The sequence below is a fragment of the Ochotona princeps genome, chromosome 30 (genome assembly GCF_030435755.1).
Source record: "Ochotona princeps isolate mOchPri1 chromosome 30, mOchPri1.hap1, whole genome shotgun sequence".
Classification (NCBI taxonomy): domain Eukaryota; kingdom Metazoa; phylum Chordata; class Mammalia; order Lagomorpha; family Ochotonidae; genus Ochotona; species Ochotona princeps.
This window is the reverse complement of record NC_080861.1, coordinates 10,654,543-10,679,241: the sequence shown is the minus strand read 5'-3', so window position 1 is coordinate 10,679,241 and position 24,699 is coordinate 10,654,543. Positions and strand designations below refer to the sequence as shown.

At 48.0% G+C, this 24,699-nt stretch overlaps 1 protein-coding gene across 2 annotated transcripts in view; it reads right to left on the bottom strand.

The window, feature by feature from the left end:
• Positions 1-574: 574 nt before the first annotated feature.
• Positions 575-24,699, bottom strand: part of LOC101520587 (ubiquitin-conjugating enzyme E2 E1) — a 64,720-nt gene continuing 40,595 nt past the window's right edge. Inside the window, exons 4-6 of one of the 2 annotated variants that reach the window (XM_004588292.4) lie at positions 3,588-3,720; positions 2,270-2,417; positions 575-1,353 (exon numbers count right to left, since the gene is read on the bottom strand). In XM_004588292.4, the coding sequence (XP_004588349.1) occupies positions 1,256-1,353; positions 2,270-2,417; positions 3,588-3,720 (379 nt within the window). In that variant the 3' untranslated portion in view covers positions 575-1,255. Of the gene's footprint in view, positions 1,354-2,269; positions 2,418-2,990; positions 3,166-3,567; positions 3,721-24,699 lie in introns of those variants that run through there. The other variant, XM_058657039.1, reaches the window with a different exon arrangement.

Here is a 24,699-nt window from a genome sequence, read left to right as displayed (position 1 = left end):
AAGTGGTTAACTATTTGCTGTAAGTGTAAATTCTGAAATAACAAGGATGTGTGACAACAACTGCAGTGTTTTGGGAGGCCCCGTGCGTGAGTGACAGCCAAGAGCTGCTGCATAGGCAGGTGCTGCGCCATTCTTCAAGCTCCCTCAGCACAAACACCTTTATTTTGGTCAGAAAGTCATCAGTCAGTGATGAAGGCACACTCCTGCCTTCTCCAGTGGTTGCTCATCTTTTATAGTTTGTTGTTTTCCCACTAGACCTGCCTTAGACCTGTGTTGGTGCCCAGGGGCCCAGCAGCTTCCTGACTGGAGGGATGTGGAGCCTTCGATACCAGCAAACTACCCTCCAAGGTGATGCCCACCTACCTGTCCTTGTGACAGAACCCAATTCCCACATACTTGCTTCCACAAAGTTAGAAAATGGGTTTAAAAAGATGCAGTAGACTTCATCTCTGAAAACTTCAGTCACGTAACCTTCTAAGACATCTCAACATTTACTCTGTTGTATGAACCTAGGTAAGTGATACCTATTTAAATATCGTTAGATGTAAAATACAAGCCCAGCAGCATCAGGTGGTGGTTTTAATATCGTTTATTAGCACAGTAACAAACAAGGACTTAAGTAGTCCACAACATAAACCAATCCACTGAGAAACTTCTAGCCACGCTTTACAGTAACAGCTTAAGGTATTTCACTACAGGTTTTCATAAGTCCTGATTCAAACTTTTAATCTTTTCACAAAGTAGATTGGCATATAAAATAAAATACATTAACTACTCATTTCCTATATGGTCTTATAGCCACATGTCCATTTTATATATATGAGATGACAGTCTCTAAAAACTCTGTTAAATATCAATATTCTGTTCCAAGAAGAGGAAGCAAATTCCAAATTTTTTTAAACAAAAACATATGAGACCATAGAGGGACTTTACATTGATGGCCATGGGTGTAACCTGCACAAAATTAAGCTGTTTTACAGACTACAAGCAACCAAACCCAAATGTCTAGATGTACATTCTTTTCTACATCTCGGCTAATACTGCAGAACTAATGACAATTTTAAAAGTCGCTATTACCAATTCTGTCTACTGTAGCAAGATACCTTAAGTTACAACAAAATCTTAGGAAATAAGACTGAATAATATCTGTTATAGAAATACCCTACTCTTTACCAACTCCCACCCTCCCCTATCCCTTCAAAATCATAAGCAGCTCTCTTGTGACAGACGAATAACGTAAGAATGAAAGCCCAATTCATGTAGCGTATCTCTTGGTCCACTGTCGGGCCATTCTGTCATGCTCTGCTCTGTTGGTCATATACTGAGTGGCAATACTCCCCACCAAAGGGTCGGCTGCAAGAGAAGAACGTACATTACTCTGGAGAAAGGAGAAGGCCCTTTAAAGCCTAGAAGTGCATGCCAGAGTGCAATGCCACCGCACTGCTCACCTGTTCTTCCTTCCAGACTTGACAGAACACCACATGGAAGAGGAAGGAGGCTTCCCCAGCCCGACGCCCGAGCTTTAGCACTGGTCGGACTGTTTCCTGGTTGACTCCGTTACTCTCTCAGCCACCACCACCACCCAGTAAGTTTCTTTGCTCTTAATGTGAGCGGTTGGGTTCAGCACAAACTGGAATGTTCAAATTCCAGACTGCTGTGCGTGTCGGCTGCACTCACAGCACCCGAGTCCTGGGCACTGGTGGCAATGTGAACTGGGCGAGCTCTCTGGCAGGGCACACCATTTACCTCCACACCGCTCACTAGAAAGCCAGGCTGCCACCTCAAAACCTAGTTCTCAATTAAGAACAGTGTTTCTTTGGAATTTAAAACCTTTAAATTTATACTGGGAATCTAGGAAAAACTTTTTGGAAGGGAAACCTCAATTCAGTACCCACTGCATAGTTCAGCAAAGAAATTCTATTTCAAAATCGAGTTCTTCCCTCAGACATCGGCTCGGGGGCATTTCTGACGGGGAGGTTAGAACAGCAGATGGCAGGTGGAAGCTGCACACAGGACTGGCTTAAGAACTGGGCGGGGTACAAGAGCAGGAGGGAGCATGTGTGAAAATGTTGGCTATGCTGTGCCTGGTGCTGGAGTTACTGCCCTGTTCCCAGTGGGGGACTTACGACCTATGCCAAATCATGGGCTGAACTTAATTAGAATTTTTCTCTGAAAGGCAAATTCACGTTTGTAATTTGAAACTCTTATTTGTTGTGGAAAACAAGTATTTTTCAGATGCAGAAAAACAAATGAGGATTATTAACCTTACCAGGATTACAGTCTGTAAGAAGTGAGCAGATGGAGAGGAGGACTTTAGAAATGGTCAGTGCTGGACTCCAATTATCTTTCAATATGTCCAAGCAAATAACTCCTTGGCTGTTAATATTACAATGGTAGATTCTTGTCCGAAATGTAACCTTAAAAAGAAGGAAAAGGTAGCCCAACAAGACACAACAACTTGTTACTAAATTTTCAAATGACTGAAAAGTAACACTGTTTAAAAGCATTCCTCAGTGGGGCGGTTGGTGCTGCCCCTGTCATGGGGGATGCCTGTCCTAGAGTGCCTGGCTCTAGTCTGGCCCCTCAGCTTCCTACTAATACACCCATGCCAACCACGGCAGAGGCCAGAGGGAGTTTCAGATTCCTGGCTCAGGCTGGCCAAAAAAAGCCCAGGCTGTGTTGCAAATTTAGGAAACAGACCAACAGATGAAGATCTTTGTCTCTAATAAAGTAAAAAACAACACGTTTTAAAGTGCTCATAGATTCCATATCAGGAATTGCCAATTCCATCGTAAGAGTAATGTCTGTTGACAAAAAATTTCTATACCCTCCCCAGTTCATTTTAAGCAAGTTTAATGTTTTAAGCATTAGCATTTTGAAGTATGAACCGCTAATTGTTTGCTGACCTCTTGTGTTGGCTGATGGTACTGCACTGCCTCAAACTAACATCACAATATAAAATCTTGAGTACACAGGTAACAAGTACTTCATGACAAACAAAATGCTTAGCAGGAAGTAGCTTCACAAAGAGCTGCACAAGATCTGAGAGATCTTTTTGTTTTATTCCAGCTCCTGCAAACATGCTGTCCACCTAAACCCCAGAATTTACACAATGGAGCAAGCAGTAGAGGCCAAAGTGACAACGCCCAGAGCCTGGCCGTTAGACTAGAAGGTAAGTCGGTAAGGTGATTGCCTGCATGCACTCCCTGGCTCCTGCCTCTTGGGAGGCAGTGCTGATGGCTGAGGCGACTGGGCCACCGCCACCCACATGGAGACCTGGGTTCAGTTCCTAGCCGCACCACGCCCTGGGCCTTTACCAACACTGGCCTCTGGGAGGGACCATTTAGGGGTGGAAGACCCCTGTTTCTCCCCATTTCTGTGTAATTCTGCCCTTTCACTTTTTAAAGGAGTTGCTAGGACTAGAACTGATACTTCTGTATGGGATGTGGGCAACCCCAGGTGGTAGCTTAACCCACTGGGCCACAAAGCCTTCCCCCAATCCAATTTTTGAGCTTAAAAATTAAAAAACCCTGCATTAGTCTTTCATGGGAATGAGTGAATTTGAACATAGATCGGGCATTTCTTACCTTCGGAGGCTTGAAGGGATATTCTGGTGTGAAAGTGATATCGAGGAAGAAGACACCACCCTCATACACAGATCCCGGAGGCCCCAGAATGGTCGACCGCCATTCGTAGATGTTGTCACCTTTGGGACCAGCGCTGCGGAAGAGCACGTCAACCGTTAGATGGAGGCATCTCCCACCTTTCACACCCCTGACAACAGTGGACGTCTTTCAGGCAGCTTCAACCGCAGAAAACATCACCCCCGGCACAAGTGATTCTAACCTTTGTTAGCTCCTAAAACACAGAGGATGTTGCTCAACTCTCAGATGTCTCCTTTCCCCTAAGAAAATGTGAGTAATGCTTCATAGAAGTATTATATTACAACTGATCCAGCAACTGCAACCACCAGCATATGCATACGCTGATTGGGGCGACAGTCTGTGATGGACCTTGTACTGGCAAGCACACACAAGAATCTGGTCTGGAATCACTTCGGGCAAAGTTTCTTTGGGGATCCCCCCAATTGAACTGCTGGACTCAGAACCCCAACCATGAAGAGAACTGCAGGTTCCATGGTCTGACCGGGGAGTGCATGTCAAAGCTGAGCTCCTCAGTGGCTCAGACAGAGCAGTGGGCAGCATATCCAGGTGCTCATGGAGGATATGGTAGTACACTGGAGCTTGCGTAAAACACCTGGTACCACAACAAAGGACAGGACAAACTGATCAACTCTCCCAGCCAAGTGTCAGCAGCGAAAATCTGGGCAAGGGGAGACACAAAGGTGGACTATGTCAGCCAGCGGGTTCTGGACTGGCGAGACTGGCAGCAATTCCAGAATCGTTGCACTACCGAAACCACGTGAGCAGTGCCTTTGGAGTGTGCCCCACCCGGGGGAATCTGGGATGGTTGGGAGGGTGGGTGTGGCTTCTCCCTTTGTCTCTCCCCTTCCCCCAGGTACAGGAAGGAAAAAAGAATGTGGAAACAATGGTCTTAGCCACTTTGCTGTAGACCTTGACCCTCTAGCCCTCATCAACTATGTCAAGATCATCAAAATTAAATACTTTTTGCCAGGGCAGTTGTTTTTACAAGAAAGAAACATCTTAGCACAGTGACAAATGACAATAGTTTTAAACAAAGCAGCTGCATTTTTCTGACCCACTGGCTAGATGTCTTTCTCCATCTGTATCTTAATACTCTTGCCCTTAATAAAGGCTCCAATAAATGCAGATGATTTTTTTTTTTACTTGATAAACCAATAAACTATGCTGGGTGGGAAAAGGAGACTCAAGTATCTGATAACAAGTTATTAAATTTTCATTCAGTATACAATCTTACTAGGCTCTCTGTTATAGTTGAGACATTAACACCTACAATACTTGGTTACACCATAATCTAACCACAGAACCCTCCAGAGTATTAAAAGATTTTTATTTCAAAGGAAGACAGACCGACCTGGGGTTCCATTCTGCTAGTTCACTCCTCATTGCTCCCCTGCCTAGAGCCAAGCTAAAGCCGGCAGCTGCAGAGCCAATCTAGAGCTCCACGTAGGGGGCAGGGACCCAAGTACTCTCCTCCTCCACCTGCTTCCCACCAACAGGAAGCTTGAAGCAGAATGGGGACTCGAACTCACTGACATGCAATGTATGCAATCCCCCGTGGCCTTCTCAAGTATACTAACAGCATTTTAAAAAAATGTATTCTCAAATTCAGAAACAGGAGAGCTTAACTTAGCCTCCCATAACCAGTACCAGTAAGTGGAGTACTATGGTATTGAAAAGTGAAGGGGAAAGGCAAAACATAGGGCAAGTGGTTTTGGCCATTAACTTAGACTTCACACAGCACGGCTATACCACGGATAATGCTAAGAAGCGACTGACTGACCTCTGAACAGCTTCCAGATTACTGCTCTGGGCTGGGCAAACACCACAAGGCTCTGTGCTTAGAACTGTAGAACCCAGTCAATACTCAGAACAATTCCCACAGGGCAGACAAAACTACTCTTTCGATACATGGTGTGAACTGAATGCCTATGGACGAGGCACATCAGGATTTTTGACAATGGACAAGACAAATTCCTTGTTCAAAATGCTCTCCAACTGGTTGAGAACAAATTTTGATTCCCTCATTTCAGAGACAGAAAAAAACAGGGTAGAATAAAAAGGCTACATGTGTTCTCTGCTTTCCTCCAATCAACCATGGTGGTTTTTCTTTCAGTGTGAAATTTGGGGTAGAAATGGTAACATTTATGCTTACCAAAGAAAACCAGAAAGAATCAAAAGTTAGGGAAGAAAACATGATACCCCCCCCCCAAAAAAAAAGAAGAAAATAGAGTTGAGAGAAAAAGATCCCGACTGAGCAACCAAAAGGCAATGGGAACTCAAGTTGGGTCAGCACGTGCTAGCTGTGCGTGCTAAGAGAATGTTACTAGACATAAACCCAAGTTCATACCACCTATCTCACAGGAATGGCTTAGAAATTAACATGATCACTGTAGAACCATAACTCACAGAAGTTTTTAATTACATGGTATTGATCAGTATTTATTATTCCCATTGGCTCTGACTATATGATCCTTAGAACTCTTGAGATGGAGTATTCCCAAGAACTTTTAAATAAAACTTCAACTGAATATATGAGCACACTCAGAGGTCATTTATCACATCCACACTATATGGTCAGTTGTGTTAAAGGCTTGCTACTTCTATATAACACTGGACCAAAATTTCCACAAGGTGAAATGTAGGGAGAGCTCTTAGTCTGTCCCTCCCAGTGACAGCCTGTGGTCATTAAAGGAATCGGTGTCTTAAGAGATCCCCAGCTTTCTCCCACCAAACATACACCATGAGGGGAACTCAGAAGCAGACCCTCACCACACAGGAAGATGCAGCTCCATCTTAGATTTCTACACTCAGACTATGAAAAATAAATTCGTAGTTTATAAGCCACACACGTTATGGTATTTGTTATAGCAGCCTGAGCTAAAACAGGCAGAAGTCTGTAGACCCTGTTTACCAGACTACAGGTGGCTGAGACAGGAACTAAGGAGATGAGAGTTTTTTTTTTATCAAGTTTGATCTGAGACTTAGAGGCGAAAGTTATAAATTTCTCTATACTGCTACCTACTCTAAAAAAAATCTTCCCCCAAGTGAGGAGCTGAGCCTTTACAGTGTAGTCCTGACACTGTTTCCAGGTGCTTCCTAAAACCATCCTGTCACGCCAACTCTATGATGCCAAGAGACTAAAGTAACCTAAAAAAACAGACCAACAGTGAGGTTAGTTTAACTGCAGAGGTCACATCCGTGTAGGCCGACTTCTGCCAGAGTTGTGGTTTCTACAGAAAGCCGCTGCCGGAGGTGCCACCATCCCATTTGAGCTCTAGTCCTGGCTGCTCCACTTCCAACCCAGCTCCCTGCTGATGGGCCTGGGAAGGCAGCAGACAATGGCCCTCAACTCTCTGGGTCACTGCCATCTACGTGTGAATCCAGATGGAGTTTCTGGCTTCTACCTTCAGCTGGGCCCAACCCTGCTGTTGTGGTTATCTGGGAAGTGAATCAGCAGCTTGACGCTAATTTTTTCACATCATTACATAAATCATTGATTTAACAGTGTGTCAATACAAGCAAATTTTGTGGACTGTAAAGAAAACAGGTGGTCCTCAAATTCCATTGTGCATTAAAGTCATTGTTGTCTTCTGTGTGTCTGCACGCTCCCTTGACATTTTAGAAAAGACGTAGAGACAGTCAGGGAAGCCAACCAAATATGCAGCACAAACAATTATTTCACAACAACAAAAATACTACATTTCTGCAAAAACTTTGGGTAGGTTCCAAGAAAAACAATAAACAATGTGACATGAAACTGCATGGTAAAATAATCAAGAAACAGATTGAATACTCAAGAACAGAGACCCGGAGAGACTCAACAATGCAGCAGGGTGGGGTGGTCCTGTAGCCCCAAGGCCACAAGAGTTGCAATTCCAAGGTCTGAGAACACCCTCTGGAAGATCATGCAGTACAAGTTTTAACGAATGTTCTAGTTCTTGGGTAGTGGCATTATGGGTGTTTATCATATATGCACTGTAACTTTCATGACAAGTTTATATTTGTTAAATGCTTGTGCTTAAATACATGTATTAAATCTATTAAAAAGTAAAGGCAACATGGAATAATTTTTAAAATACCACACATAAGTGCCTAAATAAAGAGCTTGAGAAATTCACTCAGCACTGGGTGAGTTCATGTAGCTTTTTATGTGCATTAATTATAGAGAAATACAACATTGGTACCCCATTTTTTTCCCCTCGCAAAGTTGGGACATGCTGATCCAGAAAGCGGGCAGCCGAGCACAGGGGGAGGGCTGGGGGCATCAGTGCTCTCTGAAAGCATCAGCGGGACTGGGAATGCTAAAGGCTTTGCCAGGAATCTTCAGCAGAAAGTCTGGCCAAGCACTCACCTGTTACATATTTCTGTGGTATCACGTTAAAACATTCCTGTAGAGGGTCCTTGCTTACACTAATACAATACCCTGGTCCTTATGTATTTTAGGCCTTTCTCTAGCTGCTCTCGGGGGCGGCTGCTCAGGCAGATGAGCAGCACACTAGGCGTGGATCTGCAGTCAGCCACAGAGAATGAAGAGGGGCTGGGGCACAGTGGGCCAGCATGATCCAACAGGAGCAGAGGCTTGGGGCTCCATCTATTCCAAGTCCATATCTAGCCATTTGCAAATTCCAAGCAATTCCTGACATAGCATGCCACTGGAGTTAGGGAAGCAGCAACAGAATAGGTGAGAATATGAGTGACAACACCAAGTCCTATCTTCTAACTCCCCAATTTCAGTTATCATCTAGTACCTCTATACTTTAGAAAATGCTTAAAGGGGGTCCGGCGGTGTGGCCTAGCAGCTAAAGTCCTCACCTTGAACGCCCCGGGATCCCATATGGGCGCCGGTTCTAGTCCCAGCAGCTCCACTTCCCATCCAGCTCCCTGCTTGTGGCCTGGGAAAGCAGTTGAGGACGGCCCAATGCACTGGGAGCCTGCACCCACGTGGGAGACCCGGAAGAGGTTCCTGGTTCCCGGCTTCAGATCTATTTATTTTATTTTCGGATTTATTTATTTTATTACAAAGTCAGATATACAGAGAAGAGGAGAGACAGAGAGGAAGATCTTCCGTCCGATGATTCACTCCCCAAGTGAGCCGCAACAGGCTGGTGCACGCCGATCCAATGCCGGGAACCTGGAACCTCTTCCGGGTCTCCCACGTGGGTGCAGGGTCCCAATGCATTGGGCCGTCCTCAACTGCTTTCCCAGGCCACAAGCAGGGAGCTGGATGGGAAGTGGAGCTGCTGGGATTAGAACCGGCGCCCATATGGGATCCCGGGGCGTTCAAGGCGAGGACTTTAGCTGCTAGGCCATGCCGCCGGGCCCTAAAAACCCCATTCTTGATTTTACTCTTTCCTAAAGATGACAGATCAGCTACAAAAGCAATCTGCCAGGGAAGTCCTTGCCACCACCCATGTGGTCTTCCAACAGAACATGGAGTGAAAGCTGCCATCTCCAGAAGAGCTGTAGCACATCCAGAAAAAAATCTTACCCTTAATGTCCTTTTCATAAAACAGAGGCCATTTTAACCAAGAAGTGAGTAGTAGAAAGAACTTTAAAAATCAGAAAATCTTACTAATAGATAGAGACTGGTAACAGTTACTAAGCAGATCAGGGACAAGCAGTGGAACTGGCAGTGAAGACACCGTTGAGATGCCTGGAATCTCATTTCAGAGTGCTTGGGTTGGAGTCCTGGCTTTGCTCCACTGACGATTTCTGCTTCTGTCCACCCTGGAAGTCAGGAATGATGGCCCAAGAGGTGGGTGTCTGTCAGTAACGTGTAAGACCTGGGCTCGCTCCCTCTGTGGGAACTTGCTCTCTTGTTCTGTTTTTGCTTCTCAAACAACGAATAAACTTAAAAAAAAAAATGGAGGAGTGTGGGAGAGGGAGTGCAAGGCAACCATTGACACAGCAGTGGCAAACATACCAAAGGCTTTCTCCTACAAGGAATAGGGAGGGAAGGGAAACAGGCTTGCCCCTTCCCCTAACCCACTCCATTACCACCGTTAGGGAAGCGCCACTCGTATAGGTTACTGTTGCTAGGGAAGAATTTGTAGACCCAAGTGGCCAATCTAAAGGACTGCTTCCATAGGCAAACCACCCAGAAATCCACATGGGTGGTACATGTTCTGAGACAGTCACGCTGGAGTGAGCCCCAGTACAGGCAGCATCCTCTTAAATGCAAGGACATAATTCAGGCAGTCAAGGTCGAAAGCAAGAGGAGCCAATCAATGCCTTTCGGCAAAGCCCCCTCTAAAACCCGAGGAAATGGCACCTACCGCCTTCTTGTAGCAGACACCACCAAACTGCCACAGGACTTTCTGATACATAGTTGACTAGGCTTCCAACCAGAAAGAGAAATTTGTTTGTGGATATACCACTTCTCTTACATCAAATTTTAAGTCTTTAGAGAGTATTTTCACCATAATTCTCTAAGGCTTTGCATAATAGCAAGTAACAATATTTAATTAAAAATGATCAAATATGTACTATTATTTAGGATTATACAACAGTGTTTCCAATTTAGGTGAAATAATTAAAATACCATATAAGTTCAATCTTGCCTAGCTAGTCACTCGATTGTAGTTTTTCTATGTATCACTGATTTAGAAAATACAATCCAGGTCATCTGGAAACTTATATTTGTATATGGAGAAGGAATTAGAGTAAGGACAGTTTTAAGAAAACTACTTTAGGGCCAGCGTGATGGCTCAGTGGCTAAATCCTCACCTTGCAAGTGCCAGGATCCCACATGGGCACGGGTTTGTATCCCTGCTGCTCCACTTCCCATTCAGCTCCCTGCTTATGGCTTGGGAAAGCAAAGGAGGACGGCCCAAAGCCTGAGACCCTGTACCCACAAGGGAGACCCGGAAGAAGCTCCTGGCTCCTGGCTTCAGATTGGCTCCACAGCTGTTGCAGCCATTTGGGGAGTAAACCAGTGGATGGAAGATCTTTCTGTCTCTCCTCTCTATATATCTGCCTTTGCAATAATAAACCTTAAAAAAGAAGAGAGAGAAAGGTGGACTGGACAGTAGCTCTCTTGTGCCTGAGAACAATTCTGAATGTATGATTAGGCCTCTCCATTTCCCACACAGATAGTCAAGCTGGATTTTGAAGCTGCAGTACTTTTGGGTGAGCAGACCTAAAACTGCTCTTTGGGTGCTTAGACTGCAATGGATGATGAGCCTGCTTCTGAGTGTTTCCAGCTCACAGGGCATGACTGGGACGATAATCGTGTCGCAGAGAGGCAGGCAGGGGAGAATCAGGACAGCCTGTTGGGCTTTCTGAGGGCAGAGGGTCCTGGGGTTACCAGCTGTATTCTGGTGCTGAGAATCTCCAAATACAGCAGTGCCACAGCAGAGCTTTCAAAGGATGCGGAAACTCCCCTGAAGGAACTTACCAGGTTTTGCTCAACTCCAGTAAGAGATTCTGGAGCTTGGCTTTGATTGTGATCTTTACTTCAGCTCAAGGTCTCCCACACACACTCTCCCCCACCTGCACAGCTTGTAGGCTGCAACTACTGCCCACCCACTGCAGGCGGGGTGGGAGGGGCCGCAAGGCAGTGGGGAGTGACACAGACCTTCAACACACTGCTCAGGACAGACACCTGCTGGAACAATCCTGCACTGGGACCTTCTGGTTACTTTTGTGTTGTGAATCTGATTACTTCATCACTTACTACAGGCTTATTCAAGTTTTATTTTGAAGATGTATTCATTTGTTTAGTTATTTGACAGAGAGAGAGAGAAAGGTAGCAAAAGAAAGGTTTTCCATCCTTTGGTTTACTACGTGAATGGCCTCAGTGGGGGACTGGTCCAAGCGGACTCCAGGAACCTGAACTCCACTGGTCTCCCACATGGGTGGGCTGTCCACACCTGCTTTCCCAGCTGTTATGGCAGCAGTTCAATGGCCGGCTGGAACACCAGTATGCCACCCTGGAGTGCCTGGCTCCAGCCCTGGCTTCTCTGTACTTCCTATCCAGCTCCCTGCTAGTGTACCTGGAAAGCAGCAGAGGGCCCATGCACTTGGGTCCCTGCCACACACCTGGGAAAGCCAGATGGCATTACTGCTGGTTCCTGGCTGGCATGGGCATTTGGGGAGTGAATCAGCAGATGGAAGACCTCCGTTTCCCCGTCTCTCATTCTTGCCAATAACTCCTTTTCTTTATGCTGACAACTCTTCTTCCTGGAAATCCCCTGCACCGCCCAATCAGCCTGGAACTGTCTTGCATACTCTCAACAGTCTCGCTGTGTCTTCACTCTCGACCTGATTACTCCTTCCAGGGCATCCCAGGTCCAGTCCTGGGACTTCTTACAATGCAGACCTCAAGTGGATTTGCAGGACACAGCTGCCCACAGCTCAAGCCAGCCCTGCACCATCCAGAAAAGGCCAGGCAGCTCTCCAGAGCCTTTCAGGGCACCAGCTTAGCCCCGGGTCAAGCTACTTCCATCAATTTAAAACATCTCTCACAATTGTACTGAGGTTTTCCTGAGACTACCAGATGTGATGGAGCATCAAATGAATGCAGTAGCCGATAGGAAAATCCAGCTGTCTTCTATTCAGACATTAAAGCAATTTGCAAATATGAAAAACAGTGTTCCTCTTCCAAGTTTTTAATTCTGGAAAGTAGTTATTTCCATTACAAAGGTTATTTGTATTGATGTTTTACTGTCAGTTTAAAATTAATTAAATGTTTGTTTCAGTTTTGAATACAGTAAAATTTTGTGATCATTAATCACACTTACATAATAAAAAGCTCCTGGAGTCTACAATAAATTTTAAGAATATAATGGGATCCTAAAATAACTGACTCTTAAAAAAACTTCAGGCCGCCTTTTGCCCAGGCGTGCCTGGGGGTGGCAGGCTTGTCTCAGGGGGCCTGGGATACAGGCTGGCAGGGGGCTAAAGGGATCGCACTGGCGCATGGGGACCTGGGGGCTCACACACAGAGAGGCAGAGTGAGCCTGGGAATTTTCCCACATTCCTGGTCCTGGGCAGGAAGAGCATGGCTAGCAGGGTCAGCATGCTGGCTGGTGTGCTCGTGGATGGGCTTGGGAACTGTGAATGGGCCTGGATTTTGGGTGTGTGGAGGGGTAAGGTCCCAGGCCAGCATACATGCCAGAAACATGAGACCCTAGTGGGTGGGCAGAGATCCAGGCCAGTACACCACCCCACTGGAAGACTGGGCTTCAAAAGGCTAGGCTGGGGAACCAGTACACTATCAGGCACAGCGACTATGGACTGATGAGGGAAGGGGGTAAGGGGATGTGTGGGAGGGAGGACCCATGAGGGAGTATGATGCAGGTGAGGAATGACTTCTGAGGGACTTGCATTGATAAAGCCACTGTACTTGCAAGTAAGCAGGGTGCTGAGACTGAGTGGTTTGGAGGGCAGAAGCTGGAGGACCATTCTGGGTCAAACTGATGCACAAGCCCATGTGGGAGACCTGAAATGGGCTTGTTAGCATGGATCACTGCCAACCACCACTCACCAGCGCACACTAAAGCTAGGGCTGGGGGCCTACGTGCCAGGGTCACCCGCCAGTGAGGTCACAACAGGGGATGGGTAATGTTAAGCTGGGTCATGACACTGACCAGCACGTGAGAACCAGGTCTGGGGCAGACTCTCTAGGGGATATGTGTTCTCCCCCTGTGGAACTGCAATTCCCACTGGTTTGCTTAAGAAGTAGGGGTGGCCCCTGCGGTAGGTGAGGGCCTAGTGTGCGTTGGGCTAGGCCGTAACACCCATTGATTTGCTGAGGATGGAGGGCAGAACAAAATGATCAACTACCCCAGTGAAACTTGACAGCAGATTGCTGGGCCAAAGGAGACGCCTATGACAGCCAATCGACCGCGGAAAGATTTCCTCATCTGTGGAGTGACGATCTCAGCAGCACCTCAGAACTATTGAAAACATGAACAGAACCCTCCGAAAATGCTCCACAATGGGGACCCTGGGATGGCATCGGCCAGCAGTTCCCCAATCTCTGGGTAATGCTGCGGTTGGGAAGCTAGGCATGGTTTCTCCTCTTGTATCACCCTCTCATATATGAGAAGAAGAAAATGTGTAAACATGGGTCTCACCCACTAGCCCCTGATCCTCAACCCTTCCCATCCTGACTGCATCTATTAGGATGTAGTCCCCACTGGTGAGTGCAAGAACCAAGGGTGGGAGCAGCTCACACCAGGCTGGGCCACGCCACAACACCAGCCAGTTCACATTAGGGCCAGGACTGGGGACTGGCTGGGCCAGACTAGGCTACAGCACCCACCAGCATGAGCTGGAACTGGGGGCAGACCGGGCAGGGCCAGGCTACAACACTGGCTGACAAATGCTGATGTGAGGTATGCTATGCCACACTGGGCCACAGCACCCACCAGCAGATGTGAGACCTGCAAGGTGGGGTGCAGACTGGCAGGGGGAGCAGCACAGGCTCCCCTGCTGGGCCACTGCTCCTACTGGTGAGTGTGATAGACCAAGCAGGGCAGGGCTACAACACCTGTTGGCCTGCACGTGAACTGGGTTGGGGTGGAATCAGACTGGACTAACAAGATCCACTGGTACATGTATGAGCCACAATAAGTTCAGGTTGGTTGGGCTTTGCTGCAACATCAGCTGGCAAGTGCTGGGACTGGAGGGCAAGTCCTGTCAAGCTAGACTGCAGACCACCTGGAGAATACAAGATCTAGGAATGGGCCCAGTGGGGAAACTGTGGGCATCTCTCTGATAGGCTGCAATGCCCACTGGTGAGCACGTGAACCAGGACTGGGGACAAGCCTGGCTAGACAGGCGGTGGCACCGGCTGCATGAGCGTGGGCTGGATAGTGGAGCTGGTTGGGTTGAGTTAGGCTTCAACACCCATTGATGTGTATGAGAGTTGAATGGGACATGGGACAGACTGGCCCAGTCTGCTACACATACTGACAAACACAGGAACCAGGGCTGGGGGCAGGCCAAGTGGGGGTTGCTGGGGGTCGCTCCGGCTGGGCTGCAGTTCCTGCTGGTATACATGACAGGTGAGTGACTGGTAGGCAGGGTCTGGCTGGGCCACAATACTCATTGGTTTATGTAGGAGACGGGGCTGGAGACAGAACTGACCCAGGAATTCAAACTATCAGTGTGTTTGCATAGACTGATGTGGGTGGTGGGCTGAGTCAGACCTCATACAAGTCAGGTCTGGAGTCACCTCAGCTGAAGTTTTTTTGTGGATCCCCCCAACTGAACTGCCGGATTCAGAACTCCAACCACAGGGAGAGCAGCAGGATCTGTGGTCTGATGGAGTGCATGTGTCAGAACCAGGACTCCTCAGTGGAAAAAACAGAGCAGTGGATGGCACGTCTAGATGCACATGGAGGATATGGCAGTCCACTGGGGCCTGCAGAGGACATCTGGTAATACAGCAGAGGAAAGAGGATAGAACAAATTGGTCAACTACCCTAGCCAAATGTTGACAGAAATATCTGGGCAAATGGAGACTCTTAAGGTGGACTATGTCAGCCAATGGACCTTGGAAGGATTTCCTCATCCTTTGGATTAGCAAGACTGACAGCATTTCAGAACTATCAAAACCACTTGACCAGAACCCTCAGAGCATGCTCCAGATAGGGGACCCTGGGATGACATCGGGGAGCTGTCCCCATCCCTGGGTATTGATGCAGTTAGGCCCCTGGGTGTGTCTTCGCTGCTTATTTCCTGTCTTACCCCAGATACAGGAAGAACAGGAAGAAAATTTAGAAACAATAGTCTGACCCATGTTCCCCTAATCCTTGACCATTCATTCTCATTCCCACCCTAATCAACAAATATATAATCAAACTTGGGAAAAAAAACCTTTAGAGAGGGAGTGGAAACAAGTGTCTCACCTGCTGGTTCATTCCCTATATGCTACAGCTCAGGTCTGGTGCTCAAGGGTGGCAAGAACCAATCACCTGAGCCAAAACCAGTACCACCAAGGGCCTTCATCCACAGGAAGCTGGAATGGAGAACTGAACCCTGGCATTTCAATGTCAACCTGTGTAGCTGCTGGGTAAATGCTTGCCCCAAATAACCAATGCTAATCCCACTAGAGCAGAGAACACCTAGCCCACAGGCTGTTATCATTTAGTTTGAAGCTGGGCTGTACCATTTGGTATGGCCCTGCCAAAGCAACCAAAATTCAGTAAATCTATAGCAGGCTGATTTTTTTTTTTTTCCAGATCTTCCATCCCGTGATTCTCTTCCCAAGTGACAGCAACGGCTGGAGCTGATCCAATCTGAAGCCAGGACCCAGAAGCTTCTTCTGGGTCTCCCACGCGGGTGCAGGGTCCCAAAGCTTTGGGCCATCCTCGACTGCTTTTCCAGGCCACAAGCAGGGAGCTGGATGGGAAGTGGAGCTGCCGGGATTAGAACCGGTGCCCATATGGGATCCCGGGGCGTTCAAGGCGAGGACTTTAGCTGCTAGGCCACGCCGCAGGGCCCCATTATGCCCATTTTAAAGATGGGGAGATATGCAGGGGTAAATGATGTATATGAAACTACAAAGCCTTGAAGTCAGTTCTGGCCAATGCGATCTACTTTTTTCTACACCAAGCTCCTTTCTACCTCACCCATGGAGCTCACAAATACAGGTATCTACCTTGGGACTCGGCACAAAGCATTTCACCACACTTACAGGTCTGCCTTTCTTACTTTACTGTTTCTTTTCTCTTTCACATTTGGATGCATACAAGAGTTTGCAGGGTTTGGGGTGAAGGGGGGAGAATCCCAGTACCTATGAAATTGTGTCATGTAATACAATGTAATTAATGAATAAATGAGTAGAAAAAAAGAGTTTGCAGGGCTAAACAAAACAAGAAAATCTCATATTCTGCTAAAAATGTATTAAAATTTCATAAAACAAAAATTCTCCTTATTGACGGAATGAATGAGTTTTATGTAAACTTATCCCATGAAGAATGCTTAGTGTAATAGAGAGGTGATTTCAACAACAACGTGGAAGTTTCAAAAATGTTGAGCATCCTCTCCTGGCGAAAGCTGAAGACGTTTTGAGAAACCAGCATCAACTCCACCGAGTCCAAATTGTACGCCCCCAACTGAGAGAGAACAGAAGGAAGCACAGCTCCTCCCTGCCCGAAGCTAAAAAAGTAGGTGCACAACATGACACCTGCTCTGTCCAGAAGTCAGGCTGGCCCAGAGCCACTGTGCTCTGCTGTCCTCCAGCTCACAGCAGCGCTGAGAGGGCTTGCACTGGCATGCATGTGCATTAAGGGCAGGTCGTTCCCTGCCAAGTGCTGCTGGAGGGGAGGGGGCACTTGGTGGGGCTAATGCTACTACAGTTGCTTTGTTTTCTCTCTCCTCCTCGCCTGCAGAAACTACAACTCCCAAGTACCAGGAAACACCAAGGTCAAGGGGTGAGGAGAGCCATTTACTGCACTCTGGCAGTCACTGGCTTCTTTTGGCTGTGGCCCTGTGGAGAAAAGGGAAGGCGGTTCCTATTTGCAAAGGGCAGAGAGCCTGAACCAGAGAGGCAATTCCCTGAATCGTCACACAGGGCTGGGTTTGCGGGGCAGGGTCTGGCTACATTCTCATGGCCAAGTCTAAGTGGTTTCGACACACCCTCCAGCTGAGCAGTAACAGCTTCCACCAAGCGAAGTGAGCTGCTTAGAGGCCACAGATGGAGCGCTGATACATGATACTTCACAGCTGCCTAGCACTGGAATGACAAGCAGACACCAAAGACTTCCACCAGCAGCCACTGCTTGGCCACCACAGCTCATACGGTGACACGTGGCCAAGCAGGGACTGCACGTGTGGGTATCAGCTGCTTCCTGGGGCGATTTAATATTTACCACCAAGGGAGTACCAGACAGATTTCTAATGAAAATGTGATATTCTAGGGCATGCATTCAGTACTGCATTTAAATGCTACTTAAGATGTCTGCATCCCACACTGCAATGCCTGGCTTTGAGTCCAGCATTTTGCTTCAGATTCCAGCTTCCAATTCACACGTCCCCCCCCCCCCCGCCCCCCAGGAGGCAGCTTGTGGCCTGGGAGAGCAGTTCAGGACGGCCCAAAGCCTTGGGACCCTGCACCCACGTGGGAGACCTAGAAGAGCTCCTGGCTCCTGGCTTCGGATTGGTTCAGCTCCAGCCGCTGCGGCTCACTTGGGGAGTGAACCATCGGATGGAAGATCTTCCTCTCTGTCTCTCCTCCTCTCTGTATATCTGCCTTTCCACTAAAAATAAAAAAATCTTTTTTAAAAAGACAGCAACTTACAAGCATGGGTGCTGTACACCATATAAGCATGAGGCAAGATGAATAGCAACCAGACTTACAGGACAGCCACTAAAATACAGGTGCTTCTCATCACTCAGACCTCTCAGAGTCCTGCTGGCGGATGGCACTGCCACTATACGTGACCACGCTCTAACAGTGAGCAGCACATAAGGCCACAAAGCACAGCAGTCAAGACGCTGCTGAGAACACAGAGCACTCAGGAGCTGCTGGTGAGCTGCAGGCACCAGCACTGGGGCACAGGCCCAGCCACATGGAAGCCTGACCAGGGGACGGATGTCCACCTGGCCTAGCCAAGGGCAAAGCCCAGAAGCAGACAGCTGTGAGAACGGGCAGGTTGGCTGGTGGGCATGGCGCATGCCCTGAGCTGCAACCTGCTTCTCCCTCAGCAGTGTCAGTCCCTGCCGCCCCGCCGTCCCCAAAACCCTGCACACTGCAGCGTGTGAACCGACACGCAGAGCAGTCGCAGGAGATTCCAGCGGCACCTGCAATAGGGCTGCCCGGGATGGAACCCTGAGTGTGTAAAATCAAGTCAACCCCAGCGTCCTGAGACCACTCAGCTACTCACACCTTTGTATTCCACACGAAGGCCCTTCTCTACAGGTGAAGTTAACTCTGGGCTCCTGTGCCTGGATGAGGAAGCTGGCAGTGACAGAGTTGTGGCTGTCGGCATGCACATCCTAGTCAGGGCGGAGAGGACAGATGGCAGCGTTGGAGACAGCAAGGGATCCTTGCCTCATGGCCGCTGCAAGGAGGGGAAGCAAGGCTGGAACAGACAGTTGACAGGGCAGCTGCGGGGACATTACTATCTGGGAAGAGATGGAAAGCAGGCCAAGGATTAAACAGCTTCCTCTCCTCCAGCGAGGCTCCGCAAGCCTCAGGCAAAGGCAGGCTGAGGCAGAGCTGGCATGGGACACTGTTTGGCCAGGGATGTTCACTGTGAGGTAACTGGTAGTAGCTGAGATGGGGAATCCTCCTCACTTGCTTTAACGCGGGTGACAAAAGTCCAATGTTGCACAAGAATGGTCAGAGCCAGTGCCTACTCTCAGAAAGCCTCCGGCTCGGAGGAGGTCCAGGTCAGGATGACTTGGGACCTAAGATGATGTGTTAGAGAAAGACACACACCCTGGAGGTGCAAACCCACCTAGGGAGGCTTAGACGGACCTGCTTTGGGCACAGTGGGTAAGGCGCTGCTTTGGGACGGCTGTGATCCCTGGTGGAGTGCCTGGGCTTCAGTCCCAGATCCACTGCCGAGTCGGCCTCTGCCTTTCAAATCAATAAAATCAACAGAATTTTTAAATGACTATTTTAACTAAAGAAATTAGTCCAAGGGGTAGGGTAGCCCTGTCCCTTCCCTGGTGACCACACAGACAGTACCAGTCCCGGACACCAGCAAAGCTCCTTCACTGTGGCAAGTAGAGAAGGCAGGATAAGGATCTAGGAAGCTTCCCAAAAGGAACAGGCTCAGTGCTTGGGCCAGTGATTCTTACGCAAGAGCACTTGGCTGGGAGGGGATAAACTCCACATTCTTCCTAATCTTATTTATTCAAAATAAAGAGTTGTCCTTTATTTACATAACAAGTTCACATCATGTGATTAAAAAATCATCCTTTCTACAAAACATTGATGTTAATAGTGATTTTTCTCAAAGGTCAAGCAAGGAGATAAAATCGGTAGCACTGTGCCAGCCAGTCACCTGCTGAACTCAGAGTTTACTACTACAGTGGCCCAGAACCTCACAACCCTGTCCCTCAGACCTCCAACATGGAAAGGCCGCTGCCACCCTCTCCCAGCCGGCTGGCACCTGCTTCCTGAGAGGGGTCAACACGTGGGAAAGGCTCACAGGGTGACAGAGTTCGCGGAGCACTTGCAAACCACTCTAAGTCCTGCCTGCCACCAGCTGCCACCACACAGCCACTGCACTGACTTGGCAGGCACACGCTTGCAGTCTGACAGGCAACCCAAAGCAGGGGCTAGGGAAACACACGGTACAGGGCATCCTATGTGTTGTTCACAGGGCCTTTGCAGGGGCCTTCGTACCCCCTGCTCTCATACTTCAATTCTCTCCCATGAGAACATATCTTCACTCTTCTCTTCCCCTGTCATTTCCGAAGTGGAGATGCTGCTTCCCAAGAAAGGCACACACTCTTAGTTGATCAAAGGATCCAACAATTGCTCACAGAAACTTCAGAAAGGAAACAACAAATACTCAGTAAAGCCTGAAACACATCCCTGGTCACCTCGGCCCTGCCTCCCACACTGGCCTCCTGGCTTCCCTGGCACGCACACCCTCCTGTGAGACACGTGTTCCCACTTCCCCTTACTGTTCTGCAGGAAACGCTCCCTGAAGTCTCCAGGTTAAAAACACTGTCTTCCATTTTCCTCATCAGCCTTTTGTCAAGGATGCACCAGTCCTGCCTTTTCCAAAACTCACAACAGGACATGCATTTTCCCAGCTGTAGACAACTGTCTAGATTGCCTAATAGGCAGGGAAGTGTTACACTGCTTGAAGAAAAGCAGCCAATAGCTGGTGGACATTCTAGGCCTGGTCAATGCCAAATTTGTGTTAACTACACTAATGTAGCAGCATGGCTATTATATATATAAATAAAAGGCATGTGGGGAAGGTGGAGAATGCTGGGCCCAGACACACCACTCCCAGTCCCCAGATGGGGAAATGCAGACTTCCTGGGGAGGAAGGTGTGGGACCTATATGACTGGGAGCAACTGAAGGCATGTTTGACAGGAGAACAGCTGCTGGAGTCTTCACTGCACTGGCAGGTAGGCGAGGGAGCCGAGATGGAGTGCTTTAGAGGGGGGAAATCAGAATGCATGTCTGAGTCAAGCCAAGGCACCCATTCATGTGGAAGACCTGGGCTGGGCTAAGTAGCATGAGCTGCAAGAGAAAGCTGTGGCTGGGAGCATGCCTACCTGGGGTAGGCTGCAGTACCTGCCTGCAAGTGTCAGAGCAGGGGGGCCTGGGCCACAGCACCCATCAGAATGTGAGAGAACCAGATCTGGGGGGCAGATTCTGTAGGGTACTTGTGGGATCGCCTTTGTGGGACTGCAGCACCCTTGGTTTGCACAAGAGCTGGGGTGGTGATGGGTTAGGCCAGGCTGGACCATGAACTCACTTGACACTTTTGAGAGCCAGGGCTGGGAGGAGGCTGGGTTTGATCATGCTGCAGTACCTGCCAGGACATGCAAATACCAGGACTGAGAGCAAACCATACCAGTCTGCACCAAAGAACCTGTTGGAGATACAGGACTGGGAGCAAGCCTAGAGGGGGAACTCCCCTTTTAGGCTGAAGCTCACCCTGGGGAGCATTATAGCTGGGGCTGCGGACAGGCCAGGGTTGGGCTAGGCCACAGCACCCACTGGCACACATAGGAGACAAGACAGGGAGTGGGGCTGCACACAGCTTGGTTTGGTTGCAACATCCACCAACAAGAGTTGAGACTGTGGGCAGACAATGCTGGGCTGGGTTGAAGCATTCACCTAGCATGCAAGGTCCAGGGTTGGGAATTGGCCTGGTAGGGGAATTCTGGGACTCCCCTGCTGGGGTGCAGCTTCTACTGGTGAGTGCAAGAGCTGGGGCTGTTGGTAGATCAGGCTGGACAAGGCTGCAGCACCCACTTGTGAGAGCTGGAATGGGTGCCAGTCAGTTGGGCTAGGCTGTAGCACCCACCCATGAGTGCCAGGACTGCAGTTCCTGCTGGTGAGGTAAGAGCTGGGGCTGGGGGTAGGCCAGGTAGGCTGGGCTGCAGCATCCATCAGTATACATGTGATCCCAGCTGGGCTGGTCCAGTCCACAGCACACACTGGCGTAAGTGAGAGCCAGAATGGGATACAGGCCAGGCCATAACATCTGCCAGTTCACATGAGAGCAGGGGATGGGCCACACTGGGCTAGGCTGCTGTTCTCACTGGTGAGCGCTGGCACTGAGGGCAGGCTATCTCAGACTAGGACGCAGCATTCACTGGCACATTCAAGACTGGGGCTGGAAGTGAACCTAGTAGGGGAACTACGGGGATCCCCCCGATGGGTCACTGCTTCCACTCGTGAGCCTGAGAGCTGGGAGCGGGGACAGGCCAATCCAACAGAACCGCAGTTTCTTTGAGCTGGTATATGGGTTAGGTCTAGGGCTGAGCTAGGTTGCCACACCCGCTGGTACAACAGTGAGCCAGAATGGGTGTGGGCTAGTCAGGCTAGGCCCTAGCACTTGCTGACCCTATCCTGGCTGGCAAACCCAAGATTTCTTGGGGGATTTCCCAAGTAGGTGGCTGAACTCAAACCCTGGCTGCAGAAAAAAAAAAAAAAAAAAAAAACACAAGATACGTGGTCCAACCTTGGAGTGCATGTGTCAGAACTGGGCTCCTCAGTTGCTGATGCCTGTGCAGTGGACAGCAGGCCCAGAAAGGTGTTCTCAATTCTAGCGCAGTGAAGCCGATGACATCACAGTACTATCAAAACCACTCAAGCAACACCCTTGGAACAAAAACCACTCAAGTAACACCCTTGGAACACTGTTTCCCACATCAGGGTCTCTAAGGTGTCACCAACAGACCATCCCCTAGCCCTAGATGCTGATGTAGTCTGACAGTGAGGAACGGACAGATTAAAAATAAAAACAAACAAAAAACTGAAACACCTGTCCCCACACCGCCTCCAAACCTTGACACTCTGCACCCTAAGTGAGGCCTACATGGGGTGTATCCCTCAACATGTGAATGTTTAAATTGAAAATTAAGAAAGAATAAACATGACACTAGTTTTCTGATTCTCTCCTGACCTCTAAACACCCTTCTAACTTCTGCAAAGTCCTGCTAAAGGGCTCTGTCAGGGCCCAGAAACAAAAGCAGCAGGAGCTCCCACTGGAATAGTATGGACAGAGATGTATTTCAGAAAAAGATCTGGGTACGTGAGAGCCATAATGATTTCACTGAGCATTAACAGAAGGCGAAAGGCAGAGTGTGATACAATATTAGCGGGAAATCTCAGCCTGCTGGCACACAGTCCTATGGCCTTGGCAATGCATCAGGAAAATAATGTCCTACAACTAAGGACTTTCAGCTTATACTCCAGGTGGAGAGAGAAGGCTTTAATGTTTTTAATGCCTTGCTTTCCTGAAATCTCTTTAAAGAAAGAGCTACACTGCCTTAAAAGTAGTTAATAATATGGTGTAAATAAGCACCCAGAGAGTGGCAAAGTCACAGGTCTACAAACTCTAGTTCATTCCTTCATTTCCTCATACGGGAAACACAGCCAACGACATTCCAGATGCCACCCCACCGAATCAAACCTGGAAGGATCGAGGGTTTACTCAAAAGATACCTCACTCCTTAACCAGCACTTATTGTATATAACTACTTTTAATTCTACAAACAAGTGACAATGCTTCCATAGAAAGCAATGTTTAATTCAGAATCAGTAACAGCTGTCAGAAATAACCAACGCTACAATTTTTCTTCTCAGCAAGTTAATCTTTTCACCTTAAACGTCAAAATTAAACAAACTTAAATATCAGTAAGAAATACTAATAACATTTAAAAATTTAAAACACACTATTAAGAATGGTAGAAGTATTTCCTACAGAAATGTGCCGTTAGTTAACTACATAAAGATTTTTGAATTTTACCTATTTTACCTATTTTACCATACAATGAATTTTACTGAATTTTATATTTTTGCATTAGGCATATACTGAAAACTGCTGTATGAATCTTCCAGTTGAAAATATTCCTCCTCATTTTAAAGACAATTTCACAAATTAACTCTAATCACAAAAAAATAAAATTCCAAACTTGAACATCCTGTGAGAGTAGACAACCTTTCGTAAATGTGAGGCTCCTATGTACCTTTAATCCTGTGGGATGCCGTCAAGAAGCTGATTGACTGAATAATGAACCATATATTTGTTAAATGCAGCCATTCAGACATATGCTTCTCAGTTTAGGACTTAAATTTAAGTCCTGGGTCCGGCATGGTAGCTGAGTAGCTTAAATCCTCGCCTTGAATGCACCAGGATCCCAAAGGACGCAGGCTTGTACCCCGGAAGGCCATTTCCCTTCCAGCTCCCTGACTGTGGCCTGGGAAAGCAGTGGAGGATGACCCAAGTCCTTGGGACCCTGCACCCACATGGGAGACCCAGAATGAGCTCCTGGCTCTTGGCTCCAGATCAGTTCAGCTACAGCTATCAAGGCCACATGGGGAGTGAATCAACAGACCAAAGATCTTCCTCACTGCCTCTCTTTCTCTCTGTATATCTGACTTTCCAATAAATCTGTTTTTTTTTTTCAATAAGTCCTAAACAAAAGCAGCATTGTAATCAGGCATATTCCTTCTTCCTATATCACACACGAAATTACTGTTCCTGACTTGGGCATGATGGCTCTGCAGCTAAAGTCCTTGCCTACAACCACCAGGATCCTATAAGGGTACCAGTTCATATCCTGGCTACTCTACTTCCCCTCCAGCTCCTTGCTTGTGGCCTGGGAAAGCAGTGGAAGATGGCCCAAAGTCTTGAGACCCTGCACCCACATGGGAGACCTGGAAGAAGCTTCTGGCTCCTGACTTCGGATTGGTTCAGCTCTGTCTGTTGCGGCTGTTGCGGCTGTTGGGGAAGCAAACAGCGCATGGAAGATCTTTCTGTCTCTCCTCCTCTCCATAAATGTGAGTTTCCAATAAAAATACAGAGATCTTAAATAAATAAATCTTTAAAAAAAATAAAATAAAAGTCAAAGACTGAATTAGGTTTGCATAGG